At 38.8% G+C, this 27,011-nt stretch overlaps 1 protein-coding gene across 1 annotated transcript in view; it reads left to right on the top strand.

The window, feature by feature from the left end:
- The window catches only part of Dgk (diacyl glycerol kinase 1), a 127,513-nt gene that overhangs the window by 93,896 nt on the left and 6,606 nt on the right, over nucleotides 1–27,011 (top strand). Inside the window, exons 4-6 of the mRNA XM_076424478.1 lie at nucleotides 15,970–16,104; nucleotides 16,402–16,615; nucleotides 17,517–17,678. Of these exons, the coding sequence (XP_076280593.1) occupies nucleotides 15,970–16,104; nucleotides 16,402–16,615; nucleotides 17,517–17,678 (511 nt within the window). The remainder of the gene's footprint in view (nucleotides 1–15,969; nucleotides 16,105–16,401; nucleotides 16,616–17,516; nucleotides 17,679–27,011) is intronic.

Genomic DNA, 27,011 nt, shown 5'->3' with positions numbered 1-27,011 from the left:
CAATTATTCCACGTTATGTCGTTTTCGTCAAAAAAACTGTCTATTGTATTAAACATCTCAATGGACGTGGTCTTTCGAGGAATGGGTTTGCAAAATAATATATCTTCTAAAATATTATTTAAATGGGCATCTTTAGCTATATCAGTTGCCTCATCTACTTGAATGGAGAATGTCGAAGTACGCAGCCGAGAAACTAATTGATCGCAAATATCTTCAGATATGTCATAAATTCTTCTTCCGACTGTATTATCAGCATGCGGAATTTGTCGCAACTGTTTTGCATACGATTCGCCGAACAGACACGGAGCGTTTGCAAAGGCGTCATTTTTAAAATCTTCAGCTCCGGATAATTTTGTAATAGGGGTTAAATGAATGTATAAAAATGTAAGAAAAATAAAAATGAACATGACTTTACTGAATTTGTACTGTTACGCTACGATATGAAGTTTATTTATTTGTAGATATTATGGTATGAACATTAATTTTTTATTAAAAATTTTGGTGCCTCCCCGGTTGGAAACCGCTGATCTAGTGATAAGATATCCTTATCCAGGTACCCTTGTGTATTAGTTTATCTTGCTTATAAACGTTTCACATAATAATATTCTTAATTTCAATAATTCTCGGATGTGGTTCATGGAATCTGATTAAATCAGTCCGCCTCGTTTCACCCTCGCCTCGCTCGGCCGCAGAATTGATTAGACAGGACGTTAAATTTCCGAAGCGACTGTGTATTTCCGGGTTCGGTGCAGTATTTGTGCAGCCCGGTTTTCTTTCGTGTGCCCTCGGTTTGCACATACAGAGGCAATTATTATCGGAAATCAACATCTATGAAACGGGAGGCTTCTCTGCGGCGCGACACCAATTTCCGGTGTTCGAGGACGATGGTCTTCAAAGATGGCCGCTGCTACCTTTTGGGAAATCAAGGAGACGTTGGAAGGATAAGACGAAAACGCTTTTCCTCGATATAGATCAATTTAGAGCTTTCGTGGAAATTTCTCCCGTCGCGTGAACTTTTCCAGAAGTGTCTTTACCTTGATTAGAACGCAGACTTTTCGACGTTTATACTGGATAAAAATAAAATGGAAATAAAACCATCAGCTTTTGTTAACACTTGACCTACTGGAAATCTGTAAATTATTGGATTTCACTTCTTGAGGTGGTTCGTTGGTTCACGGTTCAGTAGAAAGTGTTCCGAAACTGACTGATTCGTATTGTTATATGTATATGTAGAAGTAGTAAGATTGAATATCGTCAAATTTTTCATCAAAATGCACAAACAGATAACTCGCATAAGAATCTGTATGACAGCAAAAAATGCAAAATAAAAATTGTTTGCATTGGTTGCAAGACACAGGAGTCAAATATCTTTTAATTGTCTTATTCAGCTGAAATGAACACACTGATGTTCTTAAATCTTCTTAACTCGTCCGCTGCTTTAAATTGTACGTTCCCATTTTTGTTATAAATGCATGAAATCCGCCGTCTAGTCGTCAGATAAAGTGAAACATTTAAAGCTGGTCGTTATGATTAATAACAGAATAATTAAACTGAGCCGGTTCGCTCAATGCTACGAGTGTTAATGGTTAATCTTGCAGGCGATGCGCTTTGCGGAACAGGGATTTTTACGGATCTGTTTGCACAAACGGTTTGACGATATTCCTGAGAGCTCTCTTAAAGAGATTAGGGATTTGCGATCCGGTAACGGGGCGTGTCTACACGCGTGTTCACGCGCGTTCACGGGCGGCGGTTTCTAAAGAACGCCCCGAGGAGCGTCTAACTCGGGCGCCTCGTCTTTTTCATCATCGCTTCCAGAGGCAACACAAGCCACGGTGATGCGCTTCATCGAGCGTGAATAACTTGACATCAGTGGCCATAATCGTTGCAAGGTAAGATGAGTCGACCCGGAGAAAATGTAATATCCGTCGGCACTCCCTCTTTCTCTCTCTCTCTCTCTCTTTCTCGCCAGCGAGCACTCGCGCGTCTCGTCGCTGGTAACTTTCCCACCGAGGTGAATCTTTTGCATCTACGAGCCTGATACATGATCCTCCGATCGATTCGGCTGAGTGTCTCATTTAAATCAGACCTCTCGAGTGTCTGTAAAGCTGTTGGTGATACAGGGAAATATCGCAAATAAAAGTTGCGAAATTTCAAGGGCTGTATAACTTCAGATAAGCAATCTGTTTCTTAGATGAATGCATAAAGAACATGTAAACATTAACTGTGCTGTTTGTTTAACAGAAGCGTGTCATTTTTAATATAGCATTCGATGTATCTTACCATTAGACTGCGGATCTTTATGCATTTATGAAGAAATATAAAACAGTAAAAGATTTAAATAATTCAAGGATGTTGTAATATTGCTTTTAATGTGACAAAGTCGTCGCAAACAAAAATGTTTTGCAAAAAGATCCGCAGTCTACTTATCATTCTCTGCAGAAATATTGTTTGTTTACTTTTTGTTAAATATTGAGAAGGACAACAAGGGAATCAAACAGAAGGGAACAACAATGGACAGAATCTTGAATGGAATTGTGAGACATACTATGTATATCTTTGAAATCAGGACGTCTTGAGACATTGAAATTATGGTACTGCGTGCCTGGCCATAATCGGTGCACGCTACTTACAATATTTGCTGCGGAAGACGTTAGTCAGTTTATGTACCAGAAATACAGAGAGGGAATACCTCGATCGAGTAGGAAAGTAGGTTAATCCGCCGTTGATTAATTCACACTAAATCAAAATTGATTTATTGACAGTTTCGCTCCATGTCTGACCGTGTACTAATCCAAACCACTTCTGCGTCTGGTAGCTGTACAGTAGATAGCACAATTTTATTTCGCGTCTGAATAATGCCAGCTAGAACTACTTAATCTCTGTGGCGACTATTCACTTTTAACGAACCAAGTTAGGATATCATAGAAAAACGAGCAGCAACTTTACCCAGCTTCGTCAATATGACTTTGCTACGTGTCTGACTATTGACACCTAAAACTACTTGAACTTACTAAATCCAAAATCCAAACAACGACAACCATCAACGATACAACTGGTTTTCCACAGCCTCACAGTGTCACGAAATGCCTGTTTTTTCGACAAAATTCTATAACTTCTCAGAGATTTGAGGCTTTCACGGCCCGGCATCATACAGTTACTTCTGGGTGATGTATCAGTGTGTCTTCCCACCCCTTGATGAAGCTAGCTGCAATTAGGGATTGCTATACCGGTATACCGGTATACCGAATACCGATATTTCGTGCTATTTTGCAATTTCGTGAAACCGGTATTTGCTAAGGTAAAATACCGGTATTTTCGGTATTAGCTATAAATAATAAATATTTTTTGGGGGCATCTACTCTTATTTGAAATACGTTCGCCGCTGAAATCTGGATTTGGAAACTTTTGAATCTGATTTCGAAGAGAGTGACAATGAAGAAAATAATAATACAATTGTTGAAAGTACTTCATTTGAATATGACGAAGATAATAGTAACGAGGACGAAATATTAACTTACTGAGGATTGCTTCTTATAATTAAGAAAATTCGAAAAGTTGTTAAAATATTTAAACGTTCCCCTACTAAAAATGCCGTTTTACAAAAAGATATACTTACTGAAATAAAAAAAGAACTTATGCTAATATTAGATTCTAAAACACGCTGGAACAGTTTGTTATTAATGATGGAACGATTTTTGAAATTATAATAAAAAATCCAATTCAGAAAGCATTAATTGACTTAAATTTACAAATTAATTTTTCCGATAGTGAATTCGATTTAATATCAAAAACTGTATCAGCTCTGCTTCCAATAAAGCTGGCTGTGGAAGCATTATGTCGGAAGGATTCCAACTTATTAACAGCGAATGCAGCAATAAATTTTATGTTGCCATCACTTAAAGATCAGAACACGCCACTGTCTGAGGAATTATACAGTGCAATGCTTGGGAAATCTCTTCCTTTAGGACACATGGCTTACACCTGAAAGCCTGAACAGAAATAACTGTTCTATTACTTTTGTTCTGTTTATGATAGAGACATGAAACGAAGTGGGTTTTTTTTATTTATATTGAAAGCAATCTCAATATGATATTATAATAAATATAGTCAATTATTTGAACATTATAAAACGATATTTCTAAACAAAATTTTGTTTCATTGCTGGTTTTGAGTGGATGAATTCTCATAAATAATGATTTAAATAACAACTTGTTTATTATTTGAGCAAGTCTAAATGAATTATTTAAAATAATAAAGTTAATTGTTATTCACAAATACAATTTCAATTATTATTTGTATTGACAAATAATAAATTAAATTGTATTTTTTTATAGGCAGCTAGGCCCTTCGAACGGGCCCGACCATTGGCGGTATATCTGCTATAAGTTGCTATAGCAGACAAAAAACGCGCACGTGTTCATTGTATATACAAAATACAAAAAATAAGAGAAGACCAAAAACTATTTATTTGATTTCCACCTCGATCCAAATAAGAAATAATCTTTTATTTGCAAATAAGAAATAATAATTTATTTAAACAAAAAGTTTAGTTATTATGTGCAATTAAAATCACACGTTTATTTGCCATTTAATTATTTATGATTTAAAATAAAATTTGCCCAACACTGTCGGCTGCTGATCGGTTCTTGCTACATTTTTGTTAAATAACTGTTCATAACTATCTTACTTGTTTGTCGTGTTTTGAAGTGTTTTTTTTTAACCTCTTGTAAAGATTAGGGAAACCAGTAAAACTTAATGGTTTCATTTCAGGTTAATTATTATATCGCATGTATAAGTATTACAAAATTGTTGAAGATGAATTACAATCAGTCAACCGTTAGCCATCATTTTCTATAAAGATTATTTCTTACAAACGTCTTTTGTTCATAACACAACGTAAGAATTTTTTGAATTTCTTTTCAAGAAATGATTTATTTGGACATTTTGACATAGTATGAACATAGTTTTAAATTTTAAATCGATACGAAGCAGCGACTTTTCCGATTTTTGTCCATGGTTCGCGCCACTGTGAGCCGCCCAGAGCCACTTATCCCTCTAACAGTCCCTGCCACCAACAAATTACCTCGAGCTCAGATCGATCAAGGAAAACAACGGCCACCACTAGCAATATAATCTACCCCAGTTCTGTTAGCACAGTTCTGGTACGTGTCCGACCACACACCGACCAGAACCACTGGTCTCTGGTCGATCTCGCAGCGTCAATAAATTCCACGAAGACCGGAAACGGTGCGTTTCTATTTGACGATGTACGAGCCGGATCGTCGCACCGTACGCGTACGGGTCGTTCCCTGACCGAGACAGGCAAAATTAATCGCGCTGCGAAGGAGCTGGGTTTCCCAGATCCCCGAAAAGTTCGCCGCCTTGCTGGTAATCCGGTCAATCCACCTTCCCCGGGTTCTCCCGGTGGATGATGACGCGTCGACCTCGCCACCCCATCTCGTTTCTTCGTCACACCCCCGCCGGTTGTCTCTTATTCGAGTGCGTCAGAGGTGACGTCACGTAGTAGCTAGGCAACCGCACCCTTGCTTGCGGTCCACGAGCCGCCGCTTTTTCCACCTTTTCGTTCTCCACCCTGTTCCCGTCCTTCGGATCCTGATGCCAGCGACGAAGGACGATCCCGAAGGCCATGCCGGAACGCCGACTATGCCAAAGAATGTTCGATCGAAATCGTCGTCGCTCTCATCGTTGCAAGAATTATCCCGTAAACTGTAAAGAATGGTCAAGCTACTTTTGCAATATAAAATGTTTAAAAGCTGGGACGACCGAAGTTACCATATGAATTTTTTCAAACTTTTTCGAGAACCATTACTCATAAAAAATTGCATAAGGGTTGTCTGTACAGTCCTCGACAAAATAATAAGACACCTAGCATATTTTTAAATTTCTTATATTAAAGGTGGAAAGTGTACACTCCGTTATATACTGGATACTACATACTATCTCCAAAGTAAACACGCAAAATCTTAGGATTGTATCGCATACCATAGCAAAATTAGAGAAAGATATGTGAACTCGGTCTGACATTGCTTCGACAAAAGTATAAGACATTTGGCTTATTTTCCAATCATGTGACTTCTACCATTAAGTGTTCTACTGCGAACGTATTCAGACGTTGTATCTTGTGATTTTCTTACATTATAAGTACATTTATTACGTGAGGTTATTATTATTAAGTGAGGTCGATCGAATCGTTCTGTTGCGCTCGGAAAAGTACAGTATTAGTAAAATTGCGAAATTATTAAACAGAAGTAGGTGCGCGATATATAATGTGTTAAAAAATCCAAGTGCTTATGGAGAAACGAAAGGAAGTGGAAGACCTAGCGTTACTTCCGAACGTGATAAACGTGCAATTTTACGTGTTGCGCCGAATTTTAAGGACGCAACAAGACAAATAGCCGAAGAAGCAGGTGTGAAAACAAATTTAAGAAATGTATACATCGCACTTTACAAGGAAGCAAACACATTAAACGGAAGAAATGAAAACAACGGTCACCCTTAATGGAGAAACACAAAGCAGCACGACTAAAGTTCGCTTGTGAACAAGTTCACTGAATGAAAAACTTGAAAAAAGTCAGTAGTGTCGAGAAAAAATTCAATCTAGATGGCCCTGACGGCTGGGCCTACTACTTTCATAATTGCAGAAACGAAGAACTCCATTTATGTTGCCGTCAAATGGGTGGTGGCTGTGTTATGATATGGGCCGCTATTGGTTATTATGGAAAAACAGAAATAATCTTTTTATTAGATCGGGTGAATACTAATAAATATATTGAACTAATAGCAGATCAGTTAAACAAGCCTGCAGCTCGTATCACGCGCTGTGACTATATTTTTCAAGAGGATAATGCAGCAATCCATACTGCAAAATCTGTGAAACAATTCTTTTCTTCAAAAAATATTAATATTTTGGAATGGCTCGCTCGTTCTCCCGATTTAAATATTATAGAAAATGTGTGGGGAGATTTGTCAAGACGATTCTACCCGAATGGGAGACAATATAATAACGTAAATGAACTAAAAGAAAGTATAAATCACAATTGGACACATACAGAACAAAAACGAATCAAAAAGTTATATAAAACTATCCGAAAGCGATTACTAGACGCAATTCAATTCAAAGGAGATATCACAAAGTAGTAATTCTGTAGTTTTATTTGCTTAATCAAACATTTTTCTGTTAGTGTCTTATACTTTTGTCGAAGCAATGTCAGTCCGTGTTCACATATCTTTCTCTAATTTTGCTGTGGTACGCGATACAATCTTAAGATTTTACATGTTTACTTTGGAAATAGTATGTAATATACAGGATACAACGGAGTGTACATTTTCTACCTTTAAATATAAAAAATTTAAAAATATGCTAGGTGTCTTATTATTTTGTCGAGGACTGTACATGTAAAATGTTAATACTTGCCGATGACTGGATCACCGCAGACTAGGGTTAAAGCGAAGAAGCACTTGAGAACCGAAAATTTTATCCCGAGAGAAGGAAATTGAACATGTATGCGAATTTGTTTACTGTTCAATGTTTTTCTTGATATACGAGTTCCATCGTCGTATTTGTTCGCGGCGTTAACGAAAATATTTCCCCGTCCAGCATGTAAATAGTGGTGATGACGAACGTTTGATTTATTTGGTCGAACACTTTTTTTAACGCTTTCAACCAAAGTTTTCAAAACGAAAGATGTCGTTCTGACAAAATATTGGAAATGTTTGTCAATTTGATTGTTTCCGTTTCTTTTTTCGTTTGGCGACGATAATTACGTTGAACGTTAAATTTAGTACAGTTTCTGTATTATTAACATGAAACAACGAACATCCTGGAACAATTTGAACAGTAGGCGACCTGCTAGAATTTTTTTCCCGGGGAACTGTGCAACCAATTCTTTTGAAACTGGCAGGGTGTTTCGTCCTGCTATTGAAGCGACAGGAAACAATTTTTTTCCGGCACAAAAATATCTATAGCAGAAACAAAAGAAACATTTGTTCGGCACGTTTGCTTTGATTTTTTTTGTCGCTGCGCTATGTATCGTTGTCCGTATGCAGTTTTTGAAACTGGAAGCTTAAAGTGATGTTGACTTTCCATGTTTATTTATAATTGAAACCTTATTAAAATTTGACTGTGTTCAACGAATAATAGCAAATGTTATAAAATGTCTTTGTCATCAATGAAATGACAGTTCGCTCTACAGAATAAGAATATCGAGACCATGTAATTTCTTGTGTCTTGACTTGAATTTCAAATGTTCCATCGGCTCGAATTCGCATTCCCGAATTCCGGGGCCGAGAGCCTAGAGCATTTTCCGACATCGTTAGAGCTGGATTATTCTACCTGTTCTCTGTACACGCGGAACGAATTGTGTGTTCTCCTCCTCGGCGCTTACTCTCGAAGGGTAAAGTGTGCTTGGTGAATCGATAATTACTGTCGGGGCCTCTAGCTGGTCAAAGTAGCGTTTAATTGGCGCAACAGGGAGAGATAGAAGGAGAGAGAAATGGAGCAGAAGAAGGTCAGAGTAAGGGTCAAGAGCGGGTATATTTTTTTCTTCGCAGAAATAACCGTCTTATAATAAACGAAGCACGTGTCGGCTATCTTCTGTGGAAAGTTTACGAGCCACCCCTTCGAGAAACGGCGGGTACCGTAAGCTGATTTGCACGTCAGCCGTGGGATAATTATCTGAGACGCTGACCATTCATCCTGCGTCTCCTGATGAGATGAAAATCGAGTCGGACCTGCTTCCCTGTACAATTAAACCGCCGCGCTGCGCACCGTTTTTATCAGTTTGCTGCGAAATTGTAACGCTGAAAGCAGGCCTACATCATTTTTTAGCATTTTATGAAAATTTGTATAAGCTATAAATGCATAAAGATCCACAGTCTAATAATAATAAGTTATGAGAGTTTAATAATGAGCTATGAGTTATGCGAGATTGCCTGTTGTTTATATTTACATTCCATATTTTCATTGTTAAATTTCACATATTTTGACCACATTTTCCCACGAAACTACTCTGGCTTCAAGTTTTCGTCAGAATAACATCCACATTGTGCTGAACCTAGCATTGTGGCGTGTAGCAAAAGAAAATAACCTCATCGCAGAGGCAGATCATGCCGGTATAGTGTTACAGGAAAGGAGAACTTTCATTAGAAAATATTGGGAGAATAATTTCATGAAAAATTTATTCCAACACAGAATGAAAAATGAGGAATTATTTTAATAATAAGTAATGTATAATAAGTAATTATCCAAATGTTTTTAACTTCCCTGAATAGTGTAATAATTAAATAGTCTAGAAATATAAAAATACGAAAAATAATAATGTTTCGAAAAATGAAAGAAACAATATATATGATAACATTTAAGAGAAATGAAAGCACATTCAGTCAAAGAAAAATTGACATTTTCAGTGGAAGAGGTGGAACAGTTAAAAATATACGATTGACTTCGCAATCTTTCATTTTGTAATCCACCCAAGATTTCAAAGGTCTATTTTTCGATCGTCTGGCCTTTAACCGACGAATGGGGGAGGGGGAAAAAAGCGAAAGGAACAAAGGGGAAGTGGAAAAAGGTAAAAAGGCAACGCCCTTCGTCCTTGGCGCGGAATATCGATAAATGTCGTTCTCGAAACGGCAGACCCTTTTCAAATAAAACGCGAAACTGGGTTGGTCGTTAGCAGCTCGCAGTCGGCTTGTTTCCTCATTAACTTTGTGCCCAATTAGAGAACGATGGCGAGTCGACAATTGCCCGCGTCTTCTTTTATTAAATGGTACCTTGATGCGCAACGTCGACGATGTTTTGCGGATTCCGACGAAAGTTTCGTTTCGGAAATGGCAGATCTCGTTTTAACACGTTCACTGCCGCGTCATACGTGGGGGTGACATAATTCTTCCTCAATTTTTCCAAATATCTGTCACATTGTTCTGTACATTGTACCACCGAAATGAAAAACCATTAATTGACTTTTGGAAAATACATGTTATTTACGATTTCTATAATACACTCGCTCTCAATTATTTCTGGGTATATTTTTCAATGTGTTTTCTCGAGTTGCACAAATTGGATATACTGTGAATAACAAAATCAAATGATGTCAATCCTGGATCAAGCTCGTATTTATCGTATAAATAGTGGATGTTGTATAGCGAACGTCAACGTTTACAAAAGAAGAAAAATAATCAAGTGAAAATCCTGAAAGCTCTGTGCCTGATTAAATTGTTTCACCGTCACGGAACAAAGAAGACAAAACCATAATTAAGAATAGCTAGACGCACCATAAGATCTTGTTATAAACATAGCTCCAAAACGAACTTCCATGGGTCCTTTTCATCGAGACTGCTCAAGACGTCGCGTCGTGTTCCGTTCGAACACAGAGTTCGCCTGTTTAACATTTCTTTGCGCCGAACAATGCTACCGTAACGAACAACGGAGTGTCGCTAATTATCATCATAACGATAATAATCAAAGCACCGGGCACAAGCATTCTCGCGAATAGCACCGAAACGAGTGCGTCTCCTCGACTTCCATTTATAATTTGTGAAACGCCTAATAAACTGCAGAATCGATCCGCGTGTTTGAAGATGTTTACGGCGCGGCGCTCGACTACGTTCGCCTGTGAAGTATTATGCATGGAGAACCGGTTAATTAACTGGGGAACGAGTGTTTACACTCGCTTAATAGCGAAATACATTGAAAAACAAACTCGAGGCCGTTCATCAAACGGCGGGGATTAATTGCTGTTATCAAACTGAACATTTTTGTGAAGGAACCCGTGGAACGTGAGTTTCAGTGGATTTTTGAATACACCTCGTGCGCTTATCGCGATTTAATCTTCGACGGAGGATAATTAGTCCAGTCAACGAAAAGTTGTAGAGGGAAATGGAAGGAACACAATTTTTAACTTTGGGTCTTTGTCTGGACTAGTTAGGAGATAAACATATTAAAAGTCCCCATTCCTAGGAGGTGAGCGGGGTGCAGGGGGGCACGTAGAAGGTCCCCTTTTTCGGTTTTCCGCTTATATCTCGGAAACTATGTGTTCCAGCGATAAGACCATTCCATACAAAATTAAAGCCGACAAAATGTGCCACAAGATTGATTAGATTCAGTTTTTCGCTATCTCGCATAGTTTCCGAGATATCCGCGCTCAAAATTCACTTTGGTATTATTTATTCGAGTTAGTGTTTTTGCTTCAATTTCAATTTCAACTTCACTTTTTCAGTTTCCACTCCCATTTTCCAGTTTCAACATCAATTTCTCAATTTCAACTTCAATTTCAACATCAATTTTTCAAATTCCACTTCACTTTCAACTTCACTTTTTCAATTTCCACTTCCATTTTTCAGTTTTAACATCAATTTCTCAATTTCAACTTCAATTTCTCAAATTCAACTTCAATTTCTCAAATTCAACTTCAATTTTTCAATTTCAACTTCAAATGCATGTAGAAGGTCCCCCTTTTCGGTTTTCCGCTTATATCTCGGAAATTAAGCGTCCTAGCGATAAGACCATTCCATACAAAATTAAAGCCGACAAGATTGATTAGATTCAGTTTTTCGCTATCTCATATAGTTTCCGAGATATCCGGGCTCATAGTTCACTAATTGTGCTGAAGAGTTAGCTAGTCAAATAAGGCAAAAAACGTGAGGCAAAAATTTCTTTTTCACAATTAGTGAACTTTGAGCGCGGATATCTCGGAAACTATACGAGATAGCGAAAAACTGAATACAATCAATCTTATGGCACGTTTTGTCAGCTTTAATTTTGTATAGAATGGTCTTATCGCTAGGACACATAGTTTCCGAGATATAAGCGGAAAACCAAAAAGGGGGACCTGCTACGTGTCCCCCTGTACACCGCTCACCTCCTAGGAGTAGGGACTTTTCCCAAAGTTAAAAATTATGTTCCTTACATTCCCCTCTACACCCCCTTACGAGCATTCATTGACTGGACTAAATATAGAATATCGAATCTTTTCATTCGAATAGGTCGGTGCGTGACGTTAGAGATTTCCATCGGCGTTCGCAGTCTAATTAATGACGCCGCTTCGTCGGATATTTTATTGCTTCCATCGGGTGTTACAGTATTCCAGGATCTCGATCAACAGGTACGCTTCCGTTGAGCAATACCGAACCAATTAAAGCAATTAGTCCCTTAAACAGGTGCTCGAGCAACTTTCACCTGAGCCCTCGTGAAACTTAATTCGAGCGTCAGGCACGGCGAGAGTTAGAAGTAATTTCATTGAAATGGCGCACGGTGGTCGGTCGGAATCATGCTTCTTACGCGAAAATAATATACATATTATGTATTAGCATTATTCTCCAACAAATGATAGATAACCTATACTTTTTTTTGCTTATACTTCGAAACCCGAAATTCACCATTACCCGCCGCGAATACACAATACGCCATATCTCTTTTGTATGCGGAAAGCTTCTGCGTTAACAAGATTTAGATTACCGCATAATCCGCGTACAATAGCCGACGATCCGGTTCGTGTAGACCGAGCAAACTGTTCGCCATTGCTGATTACAAGATGGCTACTACTATTATCGGGTTAGTGCATTCATCTCGCGCCCTTAGAAATCGATCAATCGCATTATCCTCGACTCTGAACATCCTGTGTTCTACTGTTCTACACTAGTATGTGGTTTAAAGTTTAAATGGATCCTAGAATATCTGCCGCGGCGTGCCGCGCGGGGGGACCATCATTCTATGCGGCAAAATCGAGTGCTCGTGTGCGTCTGCTATTGATCTCTTTTCTGAACTAAAGTCGATTCATATTTTATTAACTTCCCGATTTTATAGGGAAGTTATTGTAATGACCCCGAAAATCGAAAATCGATTTTTTAGCAGATCTTCACGTTTCATGGTCATTGCAGTCATTTTAGACTATTTTCAGTAAAATGTTCGTATCTGTGTGTGTGTGTGTGTGTGTGTGTGTGCGTGCGTGCGTGCGTGCGTGCGTGCGTGTGTGTGTGTGTGTGTGTGTGTGTGTGTGTGTGCGCGCGCGCGCGCGTGTGTGTGTGCGTATGTCTGTTTCTATGTTATCAAATTTTTCGTTAACGTTTTCTAAAAAAGTAACAACGCGATCAGAATGATGAATGATGCAATCCATATTGGTCAAGTAGTTTTTTAGATTTTTAGTTTTTTTCGAAAGGAGTTGATTCTACAATGCAATTTATACGAGAGAACGGAAAGTTTCCATCGAAGAAACAAACGTAATTACACAAAAAAATTTTTTTTTCATTTTTTTTAAATTAAAAAAAAAAATTTTTTTTTTGTACCTTACGCTAATGTTTCCGCTTACAATAATCGAAAATTATCCCAATGCAAGAGTGAGTTAATCATCTCTACTCCCGAGAATACAGTTTCAAAGAATATCGATGAAAGTACAAAAAAAAATTTATATTACAATCTGTAAAAAAACAATCAGTTCAAAACGAATTATTAACTGAGATTAAATTGAAAATGAATATGAACTATATGATAATTATTAATAACATTGATGTTGAAAACGGATTGGTTAATGGAGCACACACATGCGGAATATTAAAATTTATTACTTTTCAAGAAAATACTAAAATTCCGTCTATATTGTGGTTAGATTTTCAATTGGCCAGAGTAGGAGTGAAAGTAAGAACTCGTTATCGTGATTATATGAAAAATGCAAATATGGATCAAAATTTAACACCAATAATAAAAATATCGAATCAAGTAAATATGTCGAGTGAGGAAAAATATCAAATCACACGTAGTCAATTTCCAGTGGTTCCTGCTGAAGCGATTACGATTCATAAAAGTTGTATGTAGCACTGAGCAGAGTTTCAAAATTGAGCGCGGTTTATATATTTTGGGACAATTTAAACTAACAGTATCGAAGAAAACCAAGACCAATACTGCAAACCCGGATAATGAGGAGTTGTATCGTTTTCGACAAACTAATTAAGACAATTTATTTTGCAACATTAGTATGCTATAACAAGGAACCAAGCGAGCAATGAGACTGCGATGTTCGTTTAATGCGACGCCATATAGCAAACATTTTGATAAGTAGAAAACTATTGAATTTCCCTCAAAACGTATAATCTACTTAAAACGTACACTTAATAATGAAAATAATATACTGCAACTAACGAATCGGGAAGTTCTTTGTGTGGCTCGTGGAGAGTCACACACCAAATCAAAAAAAACATTAATAGCTATAGGTATTACTAGCCATGCGTACCACTAACCCTTTCGCAAGAGCAGTCCTATCCGCGAGCTCGCGAAGCGAGCGAGCAAAAACAACCCTACTCGCGAGCGAGCAACAATAACCCTCTAGTTTTATTTATTATTACCACGCTTATATCAACTTTCCGTGTTGTTGTTGTATGCGTCCAATCTCTCAAAACCACGCTTATATTAAAACGCACTAAAAGGAGAAAATAATTTTTTTCCTGGTTCTCCATAAAATACCGAATCCAGTTAAATGATTGATAATATTTTTCCCGAAAATTTTAAGCAATTAGTTCAAAATTTCTTCTGTCATAAAATTAGTGTCGGAATAGATAGAAAAATTTCATATAAATTCAAATAAAAACATTACATTAGTGACTATAAAAATAAAAGCGTGGAGAGCTAAACTATATTGATGCAGTAATACTAATGTCATGATTTTATTGAAATTTATATGAAATTTTTCTATCTATTTCGACACTAATTTTATAACAGAAGATATTTTGAACTAATTGCTTAAAATTTTGGAGGAAAATATCATTAATCATTTGACTGGATTCGGTATTTTATGGAGAACCAGGAGAAAGATTATTTTCTCCATTTTAGTGCATTTTAACATAACCGTGGTTTTCAAAACGTTTTTTTTTATATACTTTTTATTTATTTATCCTATATGTTGAAGCAGTAGATGTAATTATCAAAGTTTATAAACGAACGACGTATTTAATAAAACATATTATATTACGTGTAACACAAACGATGTTCAATTAACGACTGACAAATTTTCCAAACAAAACGCTCCCTCATGCACGCTCATCTTTTTATTTCGTTCAAACAAATTCACATCATACTCTACCACACGTATCCACGCATTCTATTCATATTTGTCGATAACATGATTGTAAATCGAAAATGTAAAATAAAATGAATTTATATCACACTTCGTTTCCAAGAAAGATATGCAGATACAAGTATCCTTAACGATTTTAAAATCTCGATTTTTTCGGGAATCAACAAATTTGATTCTACATGTCTTCCTTAGAATCATCCTGCTTTTTCCATACAGAATCGTCCCCCATGATTGCACCATAAATACCAAGACGCCCCGTGTTACAACCTACAGATCAAGATCGTGAATCTATCGTAAACCTATATCCATCTGTACCATCTCCCACGGATATCAGGACTATCTACCATGTTCTATAGATAAACGGTGATCGCAACGATAATTCGGCAACCGTACAGAACACCGAAATCAATTGACAACTTTGATATTTGATCCGTGCTTGTCGTGGATACTTTGTGTCTGAAAGTCTTAAAATGTAAATCTCACGGCGCGCGGTGGACTATCAAAATTAGTTGTTCACGTGGATAAGTGATTAAATTAGGCACCATCGATCCGATGGCGCAGTATACTGCTCGCAGTTGCCAAATATGATGCCGTGTAATCAACTTACGCCATATTTAGCGACGGATACGTGCCGTTGTTGGTCATCCGCGACGTGGTATCGATTTTTTAACGAAGTCAACGGAAAAGCTACGTTAACCGTGCTTATCATTTAAGAAGATCACGTAGAGTGACTGGTAAAATAATTAAAAACTTCAATCTTCTGCAATCGAGGTTCAAATGATTTTTGTGGTTTATCTTCATCGAAATTGCTAATCATGTTCATTGTTCCATAACGAAGTCCGTAATCTATTATTGATTATTAATTATGCGTATAATCCTGTTGTTCCAGGACATCGATTACGATGGATTTCGCAAGTTCCTGGACACCTATCTCGAAGTCGCGACACCGGATGAGCTTTCGCGACACCTTTTCCTCTCGTTCGTCAAGAAGGTGCAGCGTGGCGTCGATGGGAAAGCTTTCAAGGTATAGTGTGTTTGCTATCCTCTACTACTGTTCGGCAACAGGTGGGAGAAAATTTAAACCGTGATTCTCTGTAACAATACACCGCAAACATGAAAATACCAAAACTATTTCTGGAAAAAAGAAAACGAAGACTTTTAAACCTTGATTCCCTGTTACAATACACCCCAAAAAGAAAGCATCAAAATTATTTCTAGATGAATGAAGAAGAGAACTTTAAACTTGCGCGCGATTCCCTGTAACAATATTCCGCAAAAATCAAAACGGCAGAAAACTAATATTTTCACTTCTAACAAGCAGGAGATGGCCGTGTTATCATCGACAACCGCCTGTGCAGCCATTACCTCCCACACAACGTCCAGCAGCAACGTGAACAGCACCGGTATACCTGGTGGGACATCGCAGGAGAGCCATGGCTCATCATTCGCCGACAAGATCCACGGTCTCACGGAGAAGCTGCAGGCTCTCGGACACCATAGAACGGATAACGAAGCCTCCTCCAAGGCTCGCTCAGGTAGTTCAATTATGGAATCCTTCTACACCCGAATTTATAGTCGACTGAAAATTGACCAACCTTTGCTCGAAATATTTCATTGCCTTGTGAAATATTAGCAACAATCTTACGTTCTCTAGGCTGTAAAATCTTTGATGCTGATACGTTCCTCAGGATGAACACATTCACTCATCCTCTATTTCTAGATTACATAAAATGCTTGACTTTTCTTTCAACCTGTGCTGCAAGATGTACTTGAAAATGTTCGATTCAGACTTAAATCACATTTGTTGATTCAATCATCTGATATCAACATCTGTTTGTTACGCAGAAAATCCACAGTCTAACCATTACATGCACACCACATTGCCCTATGCATTCTGCACGTCTGACCAAGTTTCTTCTTTCTGCCATTAATAATATTAACACATTACCGACCGGTGATTATTGCATAATTTTGAAAAATCTATGGTACATGGCTAAACACTTTTTAATGGAACCTTCAATAGCAACAGCAATTTTCATTGTGAACTAATAAGTCACCCTAAATAACGTCATCTCATAATTTCATTTAAGATTGCAATGTAAAAGCCAATTTCTATGCTTTCTTTTGGTACAACACAATTATCGAAAATCTTATTAATAGGCTTCCGGTAGGTAAAGTGTTAATAGTATAACTTACACGGTTCAACGATATCAAGGACAAGCAAAGATCAAAATATCGCGTTACAGTGATCGTGTATCTGATTGATCGTTGTCAGAGGATGGGTGGAAAATGGTTCAAAGCCTGACTAACCCGTCCGCCGCGCGCCGTCCATTAGATCGTAAATCGAGAATCGTACCACGTACCACGGTGGATCGCTTCCGGTCACCCGATCGCAGGTCTCGCTAACGTTTTCGTCTGTGTTTCATGGGGTTCAAGGAAGCGTCCATCCCATACTGACTGTCCAGCACACGTCGTACAGCTGCCACGATGTGATCGAGAAGAAGAGCACCGACAGCAGCCCCAGCCACAGCCAAATGTCGCGGAATTCGTCGCGGAAATCGAACAACTCTCTTCTGGTCAACAACGGGAAATTGGAAGGTGAGATTCTTTCAGTTCATTTTCGTGTCCTAGGACAATTTGCACGGCTTCTAGTTCTCGCGGTTCTCATACCAAAAAACAACCCAACCCAATCCTGTGCGCATAATACTACACGACCGAAGTGAAAGCACTGGCATAAATGGTGTACAACCTAATGGAGACAATTTTGAAGGGGATAACATTCATGTAGACCAGGCCTGGCCAACCCAAATGGTTCCACGGGCCACTTTGATGACGTGTAACGTTACTGTGGGCCGCACTTTAGGTATACATGTTTTTAAAAAATGTAATACTAATACAAAATGAATAAAACTTTATTGTTATACTATGATTCAATATAATTAACTCTCGAGTCTTACCCTTTCTTTCACTTAATTTTTGTAAATCTATATTTATGTTCGACGTTGCACATCTTTTGTTAGCTGGTTTTCTAAATTGGCATCAGTTAATGAAGCACGTGATCAACTCTGTAAATTTCACCTTCGAAAAAAATGTTTCACGAACATATGTGGATCCAAAAGCACTTACAACTCGTTGTGCAAAATATCTTAAGTTGGAATATCTCTCGGATGTGATGTAAGTATTGTAAAAATTAATTTTTGATGTGGACGCAAAAATTTGTTTCATTTCTTTGTTGCACTGTAACTCAATTATATTAAAGAAAAACAAAAGTTTCAATAGAAATGTGAAATCGCCCGGCGGGCAGCACAATTCGACGTAGCGGGCCGCGTGTTGGCCAGGCCTGATGTAGACGAATAACTCAAATTTTTATCCGAAAAATGAAAATTCCCGTTATTTTTCGAACACACTTCATACGTAGCTGAGACACTTGAACGATTGCTAAACGCCAACATGGCGGCGCGGCGCGGCGCACAGTGGGTAAAATCGACGTTTTAGCTGTTCACGGGCTAAAAACTCAAAGTCCCCATATCGATTTTTAACGAATGCACAATGTTTCTTAAATGTCTATTACATTCGAAAACGATAATATTAATTAAAGCTATTAAAAACTCTCGTTACAATAAACGTTCAAAGATCAAACTTTTTCAGATACGATTTATCACCGAAAAAATTCCTTTTCTTCATAATGATGTCCTGAAAAACCTACTGAAGATTAAGCGACCAATTTTTTTTTATATGAAGAATGTATATCTATGTTGAGAACGCACCAGAAACTAAACGTCATTGTTCATAATTTATTATGAAAAAAAATATTTAATCAACTAAGGAAAATCGTCGAAGTTTTTCACCTTTGACAAGGGATAAAGTTGTCATTCCCGGGGATTCCCATGGTCTGACAAAGTGGAACATTTTCGGCAAGATCTCCTCTAAAAGATCGTGCAAAATTTATACCCGGGATGACCCGGGGAACCGTAGTTATGATCAGTGGCGCACCCAGGGGGGGAGTCAGGGGGCCAAGTCCCCCACCAAGAAAAAAATGTTCAGCTTCCAAAATTAAAATCGCGGAATAGCCCTGGGTACCGATGATAGATATTTTGGCTTAAAAAAAAGGTCATCACGTAAAACCTAGGGCTGGGTTCAACTCGCCCCCCCCCAAGATTACATCCTGGGTGCGCCACTGGTTATGATAGTTTAAAGCGTCGCGTGACACGCGCACAGTGGTGAGTTCGATCGAAATCGTGGCCAAATTATTCATTATTTACACGAGTTTTCAGACATTTCCGGTGGTGTGACAAAAAAATGTTTCCTACAAAAAGTAATCAGTACACAGTCTTTTACAAATATCAATACAAAAAATTTCAAAAAAAAAATTTTTTTCAATAAAAAATTGTGGTCACCTTCATTATTTATTTATAACTATATATTTTTTATTCAATAATGTTATAGCTGACGGCAAGACGAATCCAACGACCTATTTAATGTGGTCTTTATGTATTGAAATAATGGAAAAATAGGCGTGAACAGCTAGAACGTCGATTATACCCACTGTGCGGCGCGGCGTCGTTAGCAGTAATTCCGCGCTTAAACGCGATCCTCGCAGTTTTATTTCGAGCAAGTGGACGGTAAACGAGGCGTAACGAGCACCGAAAATATATCCAGGATCGAAGGCAAGGAACAATAGCTGGACAGGCTATCGTCCGCGGGATAAACAACGCTGAATCGCGGGTCCGATCGTAACGTAACTCTTTATGATCGCCATGGAGTTCTTTATGGATGAGACGTGCGGTGTACACGTCGGCAAACAAATCGATCCCGTAAAACGGATAGCCATAAAACGTCCCAGGGACCGTGTACGACTTAATGGACGCGCCTATTGTCCCGCGATCATGCCCCAATCGATTATTTTTTTCATCGAAATTTCTTCGTCGCCGCTGCCTGACGACAGCTTCCTTCATCGGTTACGTCGCCGTCAGTCAAAAAGTGCGAGAACGCGTTGTGTCGTGTCGCGTCGATGGGAACATAAACCGGCTAAGGAAAAAGTAATGGTGTGGAGATTATGGCGTTTGAATCTCTGCGACCAGTGGCAATTTGTTGTTTAAAAGACAGGAGTCAAATAATATTTTCTTTAATCATTTCAATAAGAGGATTATATTCCCTTTCTTATTATCTTCTATTATTATCCTCTAATATTATTATATTCTTAAATTCATTGTCGTCAATGCAAAAAATCAGAATATCCATCGCCAATATTGTCAAACACTTGAATAAGGATAGTTTCCGGTACCACCCTCTCCACACTGAATCTTCGATCCAATACAAAGAAATTAATTCCGTGGGTGAGTTCTCAGTGGGTTAATGAAAAATTCCAGTGTCGAATATACGCATGTAAATCGCAAGAGAAATACGATGTAGTAGATCCACGTGGGTGGAGACACGTCGACATAGAAATACGGTTTTCCCGAGGAAAATTGATGTGTGTGTGCGCGGAGTCCTGGGAATCTTCTTTGTCCTGGGGTAAAATCGCATTACGCTCGAAATGATAAGGGGTTCGTTCTGGCCGGCATCGTTTTTACGCCGATGCATTATCCGGGGCATATCTAGAGGATCGTAAATGCGGTTGAATTATGACGGGAACGGGAACGTCATCTCGACCGGAAGAGCACTTCGCGGTGCCGCGACCGACTGTCGGTGTAGAATTCGAAAAAAAATAGGATCCCCTGTCCCGCCATGTTTCACCCATGTCTACCATTGCTGCTCGTTCGTTGCCTGATTATGCGGTCGTGTCGAACCGTGGGGCTTGGTTATTCATAAAACGCCTGCTTTACGTTTAAAAACGAAGTTTAGTGCTCGTAAACCGCGCGGTAGTGTTCGAAGGCTTCCGGACAGTTAACTTTCTAATTCGCCCACCACGCAATAGATGGTTTTATTTTCGTTGAATCCGTCGCGTCGTCTTACCCGAAATCGTACCATCTTACTTTATCGCCCCAAATTTCGTTTAACATTAAACCTACCGATCCTTAAAAGTAACTCGTACATGTTCCCTTATAAAAATGACAAGATTGATTTTATTTAGACTTTGTGCAGCTCCTATTGTAGCATGTGCTCCACTAAAGATATCTATACGATCATTTCCTATGAAATTATTTTTATTATATGAATAATTGTAAAATGAAACATCAGGAACCGGTCATTTTGACCGGTGATGGTAGGTTTAGTGTTTAGCGTTAAATGCCACCCCTGTGGACCAGTTGGATGTTCTCTTGTTTTTGTTAATGAATGTTCTGCGATTTACGACAGTGAATTTTTAGTTCAATATCTTGAACCCATAGGACACTGAATTATGTAGAACATTGAATAATTCTTCAGTTACTCCAGTGATTAGAATTGACTGAATTTTTTAAGAAATTCTCATTTCCCTATACCGTTTTATCAAATCGAAATCGAAATAAATGATGACAATCTCTTTCGACAATGCCACCTGGTCGAAATCAATAAGAGTGTTATGTACTAGTTTTATTAATAGTTATACAGCGATTATAAACAGCGACATTTACGTTTGGCAACCCGGACGTTTAGCTTCAGCACGGAACATCATTTTGTCGAAACTCTCTGTTTATCGGACTCTGATCAAATTGCTAAATCCAGGGAACACGTAAATTACCATTTATACATTGACATTTTGATCTACGTGAAATGTCACGACACAGACGGAAGTAATTCACGGATATTTCGGATTGGTTATTTGTGGGGTTTGTTTAGACTGGGGAACGGATTCCGTGTTTCCAATGACGGAGATCGTAGATCGAAATCACGTTGATCTCTTTTGTAGACTATAAAGTTATAGCCTGTAAATTTTCCGGTTAACGTGAAACCTAAATCTACGGAAGAATGAGTGTAGAAGAAAACATTTAATATATCCCAATTTTTATTATACATTTGAAGTTTCGTTTGAAGAGGCAGAATTATTTCAGGAATTATTTACATGAAGTTATTACCACGCTTATATTAGCTTGCCGAGTTGTCGATGTTGTATGCGTCAAATCTTGTAATCGAATTTTAAATCACTTCCTGATGAGCTAGAGACTTGAAACTTTAAACATAGCTCAGAATTGGATGACAATGCACTATTAAAAAATAAATTTAAAAAAGAACTATGAGAAAAACTAACTCGGAGAAAAAAAATTTAAATAGTAACCATCACACCTCGTCGCGCGATGCTCGGTAGTACGTCATCGCGTTCAGCGATCCCCATTCCGCGAAGCCAGCGCTCCCTACTCCACTACCCGTTTCCACTCCGACTCATCCCCACTCCACTGACCCATTCCGCCCGAAGGAGCTCAATCAGTGCGGTGTTCCGTTGATTCGATTCCATTTCGGACAATTTCGGACTCCATATCAAGAGACGTCGTCTCTCGGAGTCATCCCCTCATTCTATCTCGCGTATTTACATATCTTGCGTTTCTATATATCTTACTATTTCATACCAGTATTACTATATCTTGCGTCCCATTTAAAAAAGACTAAAAAGTAAAAACTAAAAAATATATAAAAAAAACTTTTTAAAAACCACGCTTATATTAAAATGCACAAAAAAGGAGAAAACAATTTTTTTAGGCATTAGTGACTATAAACAAAAGCGTGGAGCGCCCACGAAGATTACGTCAATATAGTTCAGCGCTCCACGCTTTTATTTATAGTCACTAATGCCTAAAAAAATAGTTTTCTCCTTTTTTGTGCATTTTAATATAAGCGTAGTTTTTAAAAAGTTTTTTTTATATATTTTTTATATACATAGAGTTTGAAGACCGACGATTTCTCGACTATAGTTTAGCGATCCTTTAATTTTCTGAGGTATTATAGTATGTTTCTGCAAAAAATATTTTCCGACATTGCAGGAATGATAAAGCACCATTGTATAAATTTGTTTGAAATTGATCCTACGGAGCAACACAATGTTTAATGCGTTCAAAAGTGGCTCTTCGGATCCCCGTGGAGCGACGTGCTCGGCGTGGCGTCCGGCGTCCGTTCGATTGTCCCGCTTTCGCGATGAGTATGCGTATTTGTTTGGTCCCCGAAATAACGCGAGGAGGAACCAGTATCAACCGGTATAAATAACGTCATGCTTAGTATCCCTGGACCCTTCTACTCGAAAGCTCTCTCCCACGATACGCCGCGCCGCGCCGCGCCGTCTCAGTGTCTCCGGGATCACGCGGCGAGCAACAAGTGCCGCCTTTCCCGAGCCATAATCATCGATCGCGAGATCATCCACCGTCGATCACCGTTAGTTGATCCGGTTCCGCTGTTACTTCCGGGCGCCTAGATTTGAACGATCTTGCGTCTCTTGGGCTTCATGGTTCTTGTTCCCGTGTTCCCACTACGGCCAAATGGTGTTGAAAAATGATTGGCCGCACTTACTGAACGTTTCCGGTTTGCTCCTGAAGGAAGGTGAGCTGGGAAATCACTTTGAACTCGTTGGCCGCCTCTGCTAAGTGATTATCGATCGATATTTAAAGAAATTACGGGACTCAAATAAAGTTTTGCTAATTTTCTGCGGTTTCGATGACGTGGTTGGTGTTTGTACTATGTATCAGAGTATGTACTTACTATGTACTTTGGTAAACTTTAATTCAAAGTACTACTTTGGGTTTCCAGTTTGCTCCTGAGGGTGGAGAAAAGTAGGTCATTTTTGTAGATTTTGTCACGCTTAAAGTTCATACTATCTTTTGAGAAATTTGATTTTGAGGGAACAGCCAAATTTTTATCTTTCAGAGATTTCTTGTGCTCGAACTGTAGAAGCTATCTGCATGTTTCTTACACAGAAGGATTCTAGAATTCTTTGATATATTTTTGTTACGCTATTCTGAACATCTAAAATTGATTAAACAGTGGTCGAAGTGAACGGTACGTTGTTAACACACAATTTTCTTGGATACTTTCCAGTTTAGTTTGCAAAATATAGGTCTGAGGCAGAGCTTAACTACACCACGCGACAGAGTGGACGTCTTCTACAGTTTCAAATTAGGAAGAGATCCCCTTAATCCGATTAATGAACCTCCGATTAAGGTTCCCAAGTAGAAATTTGTAAGATTATAAAATAATTGCGAGGACCAGTAACCTGTCATTTATGAACAGGTTAAAGCCTGAGGAAAGTATGACTCAAACATGCCTTAATTTCCAATATCCTGCACTATAACCTTCATATTGATCTATACTTCCGCATAAAAAAATGAACTAAAATCGATTTGTACGGTTTGTAAAATCGACGAAGGTATCTTTATGTTATATAGAATAGAAAATTTAAAATCTCCCTATATAGAAGTAAAATCGATATATTCGTAATATCACTTCAGAGGCCTGTAGATTTAAAAACAAATTGAAAATTAAGAAAATGATGACTTAAACCTCCCCTAGTCTAGCACGAACTGCATCATGCTTGATTCTGAAGAAAATTCCTGCGTAGACATTCGAATAAAACCGAACGACTAATTTCTCTGAAAGCAATCGAATTTGCTGGTTTTCATTTGTTGTCTGAACTAACTATAATAGCCAAAGACAGTTTGGCAACGAAGTATTTGGCGGCACAGGAGCGACGACCGACGGTTTCCGTCATCGAGTTCTCATTGTCACCGCGAAGAGGCCGAGGCGAACGTTATTAATAGCGATTTCGTCGCGCGGGGTATGCCTCCCCTGAATATTTATAACGCGAAATGAAACGTCAGGGATTTTCACTTTGACGCGACGCGACGGCGCGCGGTGCTCTTGCGTCAATTGCATCCGCGTGCGTGGCTGCGGGCTTCGAATTTGTTTCTGTCACGCGGCGCGGCGCGGCGGAACGCTGCCAACGCGGCCGGTATAATTTTTTAAACGCCGGAAAAATCTGGCGGATTAATCGGCTCGGAGAATAATGCCATGCGCAATGCTGATTCTATTCGAGCACAGCCGAAAGCGAATGAAATCTCACCGGGAGCATACCGCGTGTTCCGTGCGACTTGCCCTCGCTGATTAGTCACTGCCACCGCGATCCCACCGGTGGGACAATCAATTGCCGGTTTTCAATTACATTAAATTGTGAACGCTCGAGCCGCGCGGCTGGTCTTCCGAGGAAAATTGCTCGGCGGCTTGGCGCAAATTAATTTGCCCCCTAGCGTCCAATCGGCAACGCAAAAATCAATGTAATGGCGAAGCAAAGAAAGTTATCAACGCGTTCGCTGCCACAGCAGTCATTCGACAAGTCACACAAAACCGGAACAATTTATTTCATATTCTTATATTATATTGGGTATGGGAATAAGTTTCCGCCCTTTTGGAGATGTCGTTGTACTTTAGTACCGATCGCGTATTTGATGGAACGTAGTACGTGTTTTTAAAAGGTCTATGTCTAAGCTTCAAAACGCAGTTAGTGGCAATTGTTTCGAGCGTGAACAGCAGTCAATTTTTTTCGTCGAAAATGTCAACTTTTGTTCCAAGTAAGCAGCATTTGCGGGAAGTTGTGTTGCATTATTTTGTTTTAAAGAAAGGTGCCGCGAAAACGCATCGTTTGCTCGTGGATATTTACGGGGGCGATGCTCCATCAAATACAAGTTGTAAAAAATAGTTTCGGCGGTTTAAAAACCATGATTTCGACGTAAGGGACAAAGATCGCGATGGTGCGCCAAAAAATTCAAAGATACAGATTTGCGAGCATTACTTGATGAAAATCCACGTCAAACACTTGAAGAACTACAACTATTACGTTTGAAGCGAAAATTACAAGAAAAACGACCGGAATGGGACAACATGCATGATAAGCCGATTCTGTTACATGACAACGCTAGGCCACATGTCGCAAAACCCGTCAAAAAATACTTGGAAGGAGTGAACTGGAAAATTTTGCCCCACCCGCCATATTCGGCGGACATTGCTCCTTCAGATTTCCACTTGTTCCGGTCCATGCAGTCGGCCATATCTGGAGAGCAGTTCACTTCCTATGAAAGTATCCGAAATTGGCTCGATGAATGACTTGCATTGAAAAAACCAGATTTTTTCTTTGAGGAATTTGTTTATTACCTGAACGGTGGAAGAAGGTTGTAGATGCCGATAGAGCATACTTTGAATGAATTTACTTTCCATTTGAATTTCTGAATAAAGAGCTTCTTTTCAACAAAAAAGGGCGGAAACTTATTGCCATACCCAATATTAAAATGATTTTTCTGGCCACTTCTGCCCGACGTATTATACGTTCATGTGGGATTTGTAATTAATATTTTGTCAGAATTTTAGTCCTCTGTTTTTGTGGGTGATAGATGTCCGAAAGAATGTGTACGTCCATTTAATATGGGTGGCAGTGAAACTGAAAACGTTATCAGTTCCGAGACCATGAGAACGAAATTGATCGGTACCTGGAGGTTGGTCAGCAATCAGGGCGAGATAAATCGTAACATGGCCACCGAAAGAATCACACACGGGGCGGCGCGCGGCGGCAGAATGGACCGCTGGAGAGCAATAGAATAGTCGGTGAATTTGTTTCAACGTTGTCGCACGTACTAAAGATAAATCGCCCGCCTTCCGCGATTGATCAGCTGGCTTTATTTCCCTCGTGACCAGCAACATTGTTCTCCTTCCCTTCCTTTCCTCCGTCGCGTCTGGAGACTCATTGAGTTACCAGAGAAAATGTTACCGATCATATCGTTGTCTTCGACGTCTCCTCTTTTCGTTACAATGGAGATATTCGAAACAGTACTCTCTACCCTACTGTTCGTAAAATTCAACTACATTGCCCTTACGCTATGCGCACATTAATTTGTCTGATAGCTATCGCTTAAATGCTTTAATTATTGTTCAAAATTATTATTTTGTCATTTATTGATCGCGACTATTATTTCGGGCTTGAAGGATAAAAAAATTTTTACACGAACTAAGACGAAAATAGTAGGTTTTCGTTGATCAAGATTT

The sequence above is a fragment of the Lasioglossum baleicum genome, chromosome 5, assembly GCF_051020765.1.
Source record: "Lasioglossum baleicum chromosome 5, iyLasBale1, whole genome shotgun sequence".
NCBI classification, from domain to species: domain Eukaryota; kingdom Metazoa; phylum Arthropoda; class Insecta; order Hymenoptera; family Halictidae; genus Lasioglossum; species Lasioglossum baleicum.
Note: the sequence above shows the minus strand (reverse complement) of the source record. Positions and strands in the feature narration are given on the sequence as shown.